The sequence below is a fragment of the Pelecanus crispus genome, chromosome 3, assembly GCF_030463565.1.
Source record: "Pelecanus crispus isolate bPelCri1 chromosome 3, bPelCri1.pri, whole genome shotgun sequence".
Lineage (NCBI taxonomy): Eukaryota > Metazoa > Chordata > Aves > Pelecaniformes > Pelecanidae > Pelecanus > Pelecanus crispus.
In genome coordinates, this window is record NC_134645.1 from 55,662,794 (window position 1) to 55,675,241 (window position 12,448).

At 41.3% G+C, this 12,448-nt stretch overlaps 1 protein-coding gene across 1 annotated transcript in view; it reads left to right on the plus strand.

Annotated features, from left to right (window-relative positions):
• The window catches only part of AGPAT4 (1-acylglycerol-3-phosphate O-acyltransferase 4), a 69,539-nt gene that overhangs the window by 34,957 nt on the left and 22,134 nt on the right, over window positions 1–12,448 (plus strand). The window contains exons 3-4 of the mRNA XM_075707800.1: window positions 1,516–1,677; window positions 3,835–3,988. Of these exons, the coding sequence (XP_075563915.1) occupies window positions 1,516–1,677; window positions 3,835–3,988 (316 nt within the window). The remainder of the gene's footprint in view (window positions 1–1,515; window positions 1,678–3,834; window positions 3,989–12,448) is intronic.

Below are 12,448 nucleotides of genomic sequence, written 5' to 3' on the forward strand. Positions count from 1 at the left end.
AGAGCTGGGTTTGGAGTCCTGATCTGGGCCCATCACTGAAATTTTTAAATGATCAAGAGGGAGCGCTTTATTATGAAGTGTTAAATCATTTGGCAAAAATGGTTCCTGCATTCTTAGAAACGGAATTGTGTCATGTCGTCTTCTGCTCTGCTTCTGTGTAACGCGTGCTAGTGAAGCTGTGTGATGTGCACTTGCCTTCCAGTCTTATGAGCTTTTAGATAGCTTAATTATTTAAGGTATTTTCCTTCTCAAGGAAGGAGAGCAGATGAGAGAAATGAGCTGAGATAAAGAATTAGGTCAAGTCTCTTCCCCTACTAACCAAATGAACAACAGTGATCAAAAAAATAAAAGCAAATAATCTCTGTTGATGGTAATTTCTACAAGTAAGTAATTCCTACTAGTCAAATGCGATGTCCTGGAACCCATCTGCAGAGCACTTTGAGGTAGCTTATAATGATATCGTGGATAGAAACTGGACTGTAATTGTTCCACCAATTCTCTTAAGAAAATGTCACTGTTTTTCAGGAAATGCTGAAGCAACAATTTCTATATATGCACACACACGTGCTATTTTATTCTTTAAATAACAAAGTGAAATGTAAGACAGCTCACCAAGGCAGGCTGGCTTGGAAGACAGGAAAGGAGCAAGTGGAATCAGTTCTTGTGCCCAAAGGGACGTCAGTCTGAGATGATCATGGAGTTAAGTTCTAGAGTAGGATTTGAGATTTGAAACTTGTTGAATGCTTGATAAACCATAGATGACTTCTGGAGGGTCTGGACAAATCAGTTCAGTGTCTGTTACACCTGTAAGACAGGAATAGTACTTTTTTTTTTTACTCCAGAAGCATGCTTTGAAGAGAAATTCACTAGTGTAAGTATTTCTGCCCTTCCATAAACAAACCTAAACACAAATGAAGTATTTTTATTGCTGTTGTATTGAGTGTTGTTTAAAGTCTCTTCCATTGGTAAGCCATGTGTATGCATCATTATATTGTTGTGCAGGAATGGCTCTGTGACTCTGCTTTTCATTCAGAAAAAATTTGGGGGTTTTTTGTCATAATGAGATGCCCCAGCTTTGGGGAGAAGTATAGCTGCAAGATATCTTAAAGGAACTTGAGTTGCCAGTGCCCAGGGTCGTCTTGAATTAAGAACTAGTTTTATGTGGTTTGTGTTAATTGCATGGATTCCTCAGTGTTTGAAGGAATTTGTATGGTGTTTTGGGTTTCAGGGTTTGAGTAGGATAGGCACACACAGAGATAGATAGATAGATAGATATGTGCATATATATATATTTAATTCTGGAAGTCTTCTTCCATGCATTTCTGAGATTAGATTTGACTGTTCTGTTATATGAGAAAAAACTTCTTTTTATTTGTTTTGCTTTTGCACTGGAGTTAAAACTGGGACTGGTCTATATGAATCAGTGTATTATTGTCTAATTGTGCATGTGTCATACCCACAGAGAACTCTTAAGTGGTGTAACTCTGTTTTACTTGCTTTGACTCTGTCTTGCAGAGTTCCAAAGTGCTTGCAAAGAAGGAGCTCTCCTACATGCCTATCATCGGCTGGATGTGGTATTTCCTAGAGATAGTCTTCTGTAAGCGTAAGTGGGAGGAAGATCGGAAAACAGTCATGCAGAAGCTGCTGAATCTCCGGGACTACCCTGAAAACTTTTGGGTGAGTGATGACTAACAAGTGGAGTGTGAGGTGCTGTAGTGCTTGGCAGGGTGAAGGGCATAGACAGTATGAGATAGTTGCCAGGTTGCTCCTGGGAACTTTGACTCATGAGTTTCCTGGCAGTATCAGGAGAGTATTCTCTAAGAATTGAATTCTCTCTTGAATTTCCCATGTATAGCCTGTCTTGTCTGTTTTCTTCCTCTGTAGTATGGACCCCTACAGATGTTACTGTAAAAATACCTCCACTGTGATCCATGGTGGTGTAACAGGTGCATGTGACAATGTTGTACTGAAACACTTTAGCACCTAAGCTCCCCTCTCACCTTAGATTGATGAGTTCATAATAGTATTTTCTCCATTCATTTCCCTGTCATTCTGCCATTCCTGTGAAGGTGCTAGGTCAGACATGGCCCAGTAGAAGTGGAAGCCACAGATAAGTATCTGGTCAGAGAAGTGGCCCCTGGGGCCATCAGCTGTGTTACAAGGAGAGGATTGGTGTCACCTTTCAGTAACAAGAAAGTGTTACTTTTTGTATCGTCATCGTTTTTTAGTATTGAGCCTGCCTGGCATTTCCAAGTCTGGGAATGAGAAGCCTTTGAATTTTTTTTCCTTTTCTCAGTAATCAGAAAAATCCTAGTTCTCATGAGCTGATGATGGCAAGAGAGGGATTCAGTTAAGGAAATGGTACCTTAAGCAGCCTCACAAGGGCCTACAGAAACTGTTGCTGAAGAAGCGGTTTCCTAGTGAAGATGTATATGCTGTATCTCTCATTCTCTGAAACAAAACTTTTTTTTTTTAATTGTCATTGATTTAAATGAGCGCTAAGCAATCAAAACTAAGCTCTGTGCTTGGATAATGATTAAATGACTTCTAGGCAGGAGGCTGTCTAGCAATGGGACAATTGTCTTCTAGTTCTAATCTCTCTCACAGGGATTTGCCTGTGCTCTGTGACTCTTAAAAGGTGTCAGATGCCTTTCTATACACCTAGGCAGTTCAGCACTAATTGGTGAGCACAAACGGCCACCATTCTTTATATACTGCTGTAGAGGGGATTATGAAGAAGGAGCTATACCCATAGTAAGAGAGACGCAGTTGTTGATGTACACCTGGGGTTATTGCAGTGTGGAGTTTTAATTTGCCTTTGTGTGGTGACATAGTGTCAAAAGGCACAGCAATAGCACCTTGGAAGGTAGAAGGACAGAGCATGCTAAGTGGGCTAGAAGGATTTTCTCATCAGTTTCTGTATGTTTCATGTAGCTGTTTAACATTATGCATGTGATACAGGAGTAAAAGTGCTCGTAGATGAGCTGGAACTGAAGCTGGCTGCTTGGCTAGTTTTCTTCAGTCTTTCTGTTGGCTAAATCTTTGCTGTGGGTTATGAGGACTTAGCTTGTGTGATTTGGCAATGCTCTCTGTGTTAGTTTGCATTCAGGCTTGGCAGAAAGCAGATGAGCAAGTGGTAAATCTCCAAAGATCTGTCTGCTCTCCCCTGCCTGTCAGTGGCAAAATTGTAATAATTCATGTCTGAGCACTTCCACTGTATAGTTCATAAGGGGATAAGGCTTTCAGTTGTCTTGCATCTGCTGCCTTACATCTGTTATCAGCTCAGTCGTTGGCATCAAAGCTACTGTCTGCAGTTGTCTGTGGTCTTCATGCCGCAGTGAAAGCAGGCAGGTTGGAGTGAGGGGAAGCAAGCTGGGCACTGAAGCATTTCCTAGAAATGTGTTTGGTTTAGACACTTACCAAGTTTTAGATACCATGATACTCGAACACCTTGCCATCAGTGAGAGGTATGCAACAGGAGATATGTTTTGAGTGTTTTCTAACATCTCATTAGAGATGGAATGACTCATTTAGAGAAATCAAGTAATTCTGATAGCAAGTAGCCGAGCAGATGTTAAAGCCTGAAGGCTAGAGTTCAAACCAGAGGACGGCAAGTTGGATGGGTGGGGCAATTGAGAGGGTTTGGTTTTGGCTCTTTTTTTTTTTTTTTTTTAACTTCAGGGCAATTAAATTGCCTAAATGTATATGTGACTACACCTGTCCCTGCTAGGTGTGTTCATTTGGGCTCTGTTGGTGGGAATTAGAGAGGCCTCTGGTCAGACAGATGTAGAAGACCTGAGCTGCTGTCTCACTGTAGTTCTCTCTTGGTTTTAGTTCCTGATTCATTGCGAGGGCACAAGGTTCACAGAACAGAAGCACCAGATTAGCATGCAGGTGGCTGAAGCCAAAGGACTGCCCAAGCTCAAGTATCACCTACTGCCACGAACGAAAGGATTTGCTGTCACCGTGCAGTGTTTGAGAAATGTAGGTAAGGAAAGTCACAAGGAACAATGCTTAAATGGTTATTTCATCTAACTGCTGTTACTTTGCCATGCTCTTCTTTTCCCTGTAGCATGTGTCCTAGCAGAAAAGTCCTGGGATCCTTTCTGACCTTCCTTCCACTAGCCTGAGAAAATTAAAGATTAGGTTTTACTAACAAAGTCCTGGGGCAACTTGGTTGGGTTTTTTTTTTTTTAAACTTTTTGGTTTTTTTCTGTTACTGTGAGTCTTTATCAGTGGATCTCAAGTTGCATGTTTCATACGTATTGCCAAAGGATAGTATTTCTTAGTATTTACTAAGCAATCCTATTCTAAATGAAGCAAATACGTCACTGGAGAATCTGAGGCAGTGTGTCTTAAATATTTTCTTGTGGTAAATATCTGTGTCAAATAACACTATTTTTAAATTAAAAAAAAATAATCTTTAATTCAAAATGTTTTATATTTTTGTATAGATGTAACTCTTTAGAGTTTCTTTGTGAGCTGGGGAAGGGAAGTAGATGTTGACTGAAGATATATGTAGGCGAAATTTATAAATAAATTATTTCTACATTATAGAACACGAGGAAGTTTTTCTTTGTTAATGTTGTTCTGAACTCCCCACCCCTCAGTTATTTCTGGTTACTTGCATTTGCCAACTTTAAAGTTACATCAGTAAGAATATGGCACACATGGCTTTGAAGGGATTTTGTTTGACTAATACAATCCATCAAAGTCTTCTGCTGTGTGCTTCATGGGCAAAGGAAAGACAGTGCTAAGTAGCCATAGTGCTACGGTATCTTTGGGGTTTGTTAGATTTGTGTGTTGTTAAAAGGCTGATATGCAAGAAAGACAAAGTGGTTATAGTGGTTTAGAAGAAAATGTTCTAGCTTGACTGAAGTTAATGTCAAAACTTCTTTAGTCTTTGAAGACATGTTTTCATGTGGCATATCTGGGATAGCTACTGTAAAAAAAGCTTTGCAGTCAGCTGTCTTGCTATCTGTCATGTTTCTTCTACATATCCTCTTGCAAGTCAGGTAGATGATACCACTGCTGTAGCTTGTCAGGCACCCACAACTTCCCGCCCTCAAAATAGATAGCGTAGCTTGGATCTTTTCTGGTATGTGAACACATTATGTGCAACATGCAGCAACTCCCTTAAGGGCACAGTTTAGCCTTCCCTTTTGAATCAGGGTGACCGTTTTGCTGAGGGTGGGGGAGGTAGACTTGAGGCATTGAAGAAGAGCTGAGTCAAAACTCTGTGAACTCCAGTGCCCTGAGCTGGGAATCACGGACAGGTTATTTTGGTGGTGATTTTGTTCTTTTCACTACTCTGTAAAGCAAGCAAAACGTGGTGTGATTGTGGACAAGTAGTTAATTTGTGGGAAAATGTTTCAAAAGGAAACAATTTTAGGGAACCCAAGTGATGTTTATAAAGAGTTTTGGGCATTCATACAATACACTGCAGTAACACTTCTTAGGATCCTAAATATTTGAAATACCTTCAGAAAAAAGACTGAGATTGCTAGATTACTGACATACTACAGGAAATGTATGTTACTACCTCAATCCAGAAGCTGTGACTTGCTAGATCAAACAGGGTAAGGCTGATATTTCCCTGTGAAGGTTCAAGGAGAAGCAAAGAGATTCGTAACTTGTCATAATAGTCTTTGTTGAAACTGTATAGCTTAAAAACCCAACCAACAAACCTCTGAGGGAAACGGCTGATGACCTCAGATTGGCATCGCAAATTCTTCTGGGTGTGTTGCTTTACTTGCTTTGTAGCTTTTTGCAATGAGAGAGAGAGAGGATAAGAGTTACTGTCTGGGTTACTATATGTTTCTCTCCTAGAGAGACAAGGGGTACATGTGAAGAGCATTTGAAAGGCCTTTGTAAACAATATCTTATTTTTAGAGCTCCTTGTAATGTTAGTATGTGCAGGTAACAAGGAAGTCCATAAATGTTTTTTGAATAGAGAACGTGATGGAGGTCTGCTTTGACCACCCATAATCTAGAAATGTCAGTTCTATCTAGAAATTATTCCTTTCTTGCCTGAATACTGATAGGATTTGACCAGAGATACTGTTAACCTGCACTGACATTTGGTACCCATGTTATAAGCAGTAATATGCTGTTGTCGGTGTCAGTACATGCAGAGGCTATATGCTATAGTAATTTGGGCATTTTTTTCATTTGAATATTGGTAAGTCTCATTGTTATGCTCTGCCTTATAATGTGGCTCAGCCAGTGACTGTATCCCTCTAGTACAGCCTCAAATTACTACTTCTAAACAGCATCAGTGTGACTGCTGAATTGCTGCTGTCTGCAGAAAAGGCAATGGTAACATGCAGATGTTCGTAACTTCAGTTCAGTGACATCTCTAATGACCTACAAGAATGACTCTTGCAGGCTGACCTGTCTCTCTCACTGTCCAATTCACATCCATTTCAGTGGCCAAGTCTGCAGTGGGGTATCTGTGCACCTCTCTGAAAGTGAGAGACTGGTGCTGAGCTGCCTGAGCCCATTTTGGGGCCTCCCTCTTAGGCTAATGCACTTTCTGCTCTTCCACAAGGGGTGGTGGGCCTGGCTGGAGTGCCTTGCTAAGGGAGATAGCTGCAGCATGACACAGCAGTGAAAGCAAGCCAAATGGACCGAGTTCCAAGCTGGGTGTGACAGAGGTCAGCATTTCCTTTTCCTCTATTCTTTGTTCTTCCTTGCTGACAAGGCTGTGATTCAACCTGTCTGAGGCTGTAGTACTATAGGATGGATGGGTGCTGGTTTCTGTGGCTGTAGAGGTAATTCACCCAGAATAGCAGTGATCACACCTTGGTCCTTTTCAAAACCTTGTATCAACTCTTAATGCTGCCTGGTGTGGTGGTTCTGTGTCTGCTGGAAACAGACATTGGTGACATCAGTCTGGCAAGTCCATCTGTTTTGAAAAACTTAGCTTCAGAAGGAGTTTATTTAATGTGTGTACATGGGAAACTGCCTCCATACCAGTGAAGCCATATCTGTCAGCATGAGCAGGTATATTTGGAGAAAAATACCTTTCAGACAAAATAACCAGTAAAGAGCCTTCCCTCCTAACTCATTTCTTTCATAAGTGATAATGGAATTCTTTTCTCTTCAGAGACTTACTTTCACAAATTCGGATTTCTGCACGCAGCTTGATTCTTAAAGGACTGCTTTTAATATTTTTTTAACTTGTTCTGATATTTCTACCAGTGGCCACCTCTACTAGTTTGGTAGTACAGATGCAGTCCCCAGGAACTTCTAGAAGCTGTTTATCTTAATAAATTACTGTTTGGTTGTATACTTTGCTTCCTACCTGTACTGTTCATGGAAGCAAATGAAAATACAGATCTGTTTCTAAAACACTCATCTGTTACAGTAAAAATAAATGTCATAAATGTTGCAAAAGATATATTTAACTGTTACTTTTATTGCCTGGCTGTATATCAGGCAGTTCCTTTCAGCTGTTTTTATTTAGTTAAGACTTGTATTTAAAGTGTGCCTCATGATGGATTGTAGATTACTCCAAGTTGTCAACCTTTTACTCCAATTGTGCATGCTGGGAACTACTGTCCTAGAGGGAATGCATGAGAATAAATTCCAGGGTGATGTCCTCATGGAGTTCAATATGACAATGTTTGGGGGCTTTGCACGTACTTTTTTTTTTTTGTTTTCCCCCCACCAGCTGCACTTTAGTCCTGGATTTTTTTCCAATGTTTAGTGAGGCTCCTAGTCATCCTCCTCAGCAAGCTACCAAGTTTGAGAAGATGAGTGATTTTTGACCAAGATGACCAGAGCAATGAAATGCTAAATCAAGGGATTGTGTCAAGGTGGTTGTCATACCAGCAGTACAGTGAATACCACCATCTCTTCCCCTCCCTTTCACAGTCTTCACTTCAGATCATAGTGTGCTACTATGAAGCTGTGTGTAGACATACTCATTGCCTGTAGGTTGATTTGTCAGATGATCATTCTAGCATAATCCACCATGTCCACAAAATAATGCTTGAAATTCAAGAGGACAGTTGAAGTAAAAAAAAAATCCTTTCTAGACATGTAATCTGAAGAATTCTTAGGTCAAAATTAAGAAATTAAATCTTAAATTCTTAAGTTCGTAGCTCTCTGAGATTGCTGTACAAGGAACCAGAAGTTAAAGATGTAAAAAAAAGCTGGGCAGAGATTAGAAAACAAAACACAAAAACTAGCCTTTTTTTGTCAGAAAATGGCAATTCAGCTGGAAAAATTTTGTTTTTGGTTATGATCTGTTCTGAGCCTTTGAAAAGGCTTCAAATATTGAATTGTGTTTTGGTTTTTAATGAAAAAGATGTTTTAAGATAACTTCTTTGACGAAAATACTGTATTCTACAATTGAAGCAAAACTTCTCAAATGCTCCCTAAATTAGACTGAGAGTGGGACAATTGCAATGTTTTCAAGATACTGTGGAGTTATTTTTTTACTTGCTTTAGAACGTGAAATTTCTGAACTCTTCAGCTTTTGGATGAGAAAGTCATGAGATGTCCAGTTCTAATTATGTAATTACAAAATACACACTTAATGAAAAAAATTCTTGTGTGTCATGCAGCATGCTAGTGCTGCTTTGGCTGTGGAAGCTTTCTGGCAGGTCTTGATTCTGTGCTGTCTTTTTGTTTGACACTTCTACTGTTTTTCTTTTTCTGCAATTTAAAACTGGAAAAGCTTAAGTCTTCAGTTATTTTATATCTGGATATAACAGAGATCTGTTTACTCCTGCACATGCTGTCATTGCCTTGGATTTGGCACTGCTTCGCACCGAAAGATTTCAGTGTGGTATTCAAAAGGACTGGGTGGAATATCAACATACAGACCAGCTACAAACAGGAATGGGATATTCCCTGGAGTGAAGGAAAAGTCTGTGTGTGGCCATCAGCACATAAAGGTGTTCCTGACCAACTCTGAAGAAGTTTTTTCAGAACAGGAGAAGCATTTTCCAATGTGTCTGAACAAGCACCCAATTCGTATCAAAACTCAAATGTTCTTTCTTCTTTTAGAAGACATCTACAAGTGCTGCATATGTCATACTTTCCTTTATTGTGTCTCTGTTGTTAGAAAAATCTCATGCTATTAAAGAATAAACTAAGCAGTTTACCCTGTATAAACCAAATTAAACTCTTGTCTTCCTTCAATTACATTGGATTAGTAAATTAGAGTAGATTAGTAAAATCTTTCTACACTAAGAAGCTTAAAAATGGAGGTAGATAATTTATTAAAAAAAAGTAATTTCCTACTTATATTGTACAGGGAGAGTAGAATCATAGAATGGTTTGGGTTGGAAGGGACCTTAAAGGTCATCTGATCTAACCCCCCTGCCATGAGCAGGGAAATCTTCAGTTTGTCCCCATCTTTCCTGTAAGCCCCCTTGAAGTACTGAAAGGCCACAAGAAGGTCTCCCAGGAGCCTTCTCTTCTCTAGGCTGAGCAACCCCAACTCTCTCAGCCTGGCCTCCTAGGAGAGGTGCTCCAGCCCTCGGATCATCTTTGTGGCCCTCCTCTGGACTCAGTCCAACAGGTCCATGTCCTTCTTATGTTGGGGGCCCCAGAGCTGGATGCAGTATTGCAGGGGAGGTCTCACAAGAGCAGAGTGCCCCTCTCATGAGAGGGTCATAATCATCTCCCTCGACCTGCTGGCCAGGCTTCTTTTGATGCAGCCCAGGATTCGGTTGGCTTTCTGGGCTGCAGGTGCACACTACTGGGTCATGTCCAGCTTTTCATCCACCAGTACCCCCAAGTCCTTTTCCTCAGGGCTGCTCTTAATCCCTTCATCCCCCAGTCTGTATTTGTGCTTGGGATTGCCCTGACCCATGTGCAGGGCCTTGCTCTTGGCCTTGTTGAACCTCATGAGGTTTGCCCAGGCCCACCTCTCAAGCCTGTCAGGGTCCCTCTGGATGCGCATGCCTTCCCTCCAGCATGTCAACTGCACCACATGGCTTGTTGTCGTCGGCAAACCTGCTGAGGGTGCACTCAATGCCACCATCCATGTCACCAACAAAGATGTTACAACAGCGCTGGTCCCAATACCGATCCATGAGGAACACCACTTGTCACTGGTCTCCACTTGGACATCGAGCCATTGACCGCAACTCTTTGAGTGCAACCATCCAGCTAATTCCTTATCCACCAAGTGGTCCATCCATCAAATCTGTGTGTGCCTCCAATTTAGAGACAAGGATGTTGTGCAGGTCAGTGTCAAGTGCTTTGCACAAGTCCAGGTAGATGACATCAGTTGCTCTTCCCTTGCCTACCAGTGCTGTAACCCATTGTAGAAGGCCACCAAATCTGTCAGGCACGATTTGCCCTTAGTGAAGCCATGTTGGCTGTCACCAATCACCTCCTCCTTTTCTATGTGCCTTAGCATAGTTTTGAAGGAGGACCTGCTCCCTGATCTTTCCAGGCAGAGAGGTGAGACTGAGTGGCGTGTAGTTTCCCAGGTCTTCCTTTTTTCCCTCTTTAAAAATGGGGGTTAGGTTTCCCCTTTTCCAGTCAGTGGCAACTAATGCAAAGAGGAAATGCTAGCCTGCATGAGTTGAAGCAGAGTATTTCAGTCAGCTGTAAATCGGTAGTGCGTACAGCCTAGAGGATGGGAAGAGGGTAACTTTGTCTCCATCACCTTGCAAGCTGATAAACGCTGTGTCCAAGTCGGTGAGTCACCTGGGTCCTGTGTATCTTTAATTTTGAGACAATTGGGGCAGCAAAGGTGGTAAAGATAATTCAGGGAGGAATTCTGCAGCTAAGTTGAAGGCAATCACTGACTCTTTCAATAGGCTGCCACCTTTGTTCTGGGACTTCTGTACGGTTTTGATCAGTTTGTCATGGGAGAAAATTCTGGTACTTGATGTACTTTGCGTAATATTGTATCCCCTGCTTAAATCTTGAAGTCTTTTTTTCCTGTGGTTCTGTTGTGCTGGAAATATTTGTGATAAAGTGGAAAGGAATATCCATAGCACGTATGCGTCCGATCTTGTGATACCTCTCTACTCCTGACACACGCACGCTGTGTTTGCATGATGGGTGTTTATTTTGCTGCTGCTGTGACATGTACCACGTAAGCTAAGCCTGTGCTTCCTAGGCAAATTATTCAACACAGATGATTCCAAGAGTACAGCACTGTTGCAGCAGACATGCAAAAGCAAGAAGCTAGTTATCTCTGTGCACAGTATTTCTGCAGTGTTATACTGAGCCACTGGGACTATGGAGCAGGAAGCCAGTAATGTTTTTTTCTTGTGGGCACCTTTTTAGTTTGAGCAGTGAGAGGTTAGGCAAGTTAGCGGGACCTTCGCATCCTTGCCTGCTGCGAGCTGCAGGCTGTCTGAGCAGGTTGCGATGTTCTGCCTGTGGATTTGTTTTCTAACTTTCTTGCTGCACGGAAGTTTTGAGGAAGTATTAATGCAGCACAGTCCAACTAAATGTGGTTTGAGAGGCACTGGTGTCCTTACCTGTGGTGTAGTATTGTTGTATACTTTGGGTGTTTCCTAACAGAATGTATGATTTCTGATGCGTATGAGATTCTTTGGTAAGAAAAGGCGGGGATTTTTGTCTGTTTATGTACTTGGATGACTTCAGCTTGAGGCGTTCCACGCTACAGCCAGTACAAAAATCACAGCTTGCTGTGTACTTGATAGGTATATTTGATCTGTAGTACTTTATTTTTAATTCATGAAAGCCATTTATTTGATTTGTAGCTTCTGACCTTATTGTCCGTTTAAAGAACACTTTGTGAAAGTCACTGTTAGGGATTAAGAAGCTAAAATAAGCACCGGGACGTGGTTCTTGTCTCTCAAGACCTCACGTGATGAGATGCTGTGAGAGTACGGGCAGAGACAGGGAATTCATGGAATGCAAGTGCAAAATGAGTGATGGTTTTGTTCTGAACAATGTTCTCAAAGTGGTAGAGGTTCCGTGGCTATTCACCATTAACTCCGATGATATAATACAGGTACTCAGTCAGCTTTTTGTTTCCAGTCCTGAAAGGCAGATAGAATGTCTTTACTGTTGGAAAAGTACAGGACCCTTAGATGCCGTTGCCCCTAGTTGTCTTGTTCTGCTGTTCTGCAGAGACAGTAATTCCGTCTTTCTATGCGTTTACACTTCTATGAAATGTACCTCTTGGTAACTAGAGGCTTTATTTAAAAGCACCGCCGATTTTCTTAGGATTTAAATTGCCTTTTGCTCAGTTTCCTAATCAAATTCGCTTTTCTTCCAATTTGTGCTTGAGATTGTTTTCTTTGGCAAGTGGCAGTCTCTTTTTGTGATCAGTCTTTTTTCTCTGAGACAAATTCACATCCTTTCTTGTCAGTAACTGAAAATGCAGGTTCAACGCGTGGAAGGCATGGATTTAGAGCAACAAAAGTAATGGGATTTTCTCTCTTGACGTGCCATTTTGTTCCGAGATGCTTTCTGTCCAAAGTCCAAATTTTTGTTTGTT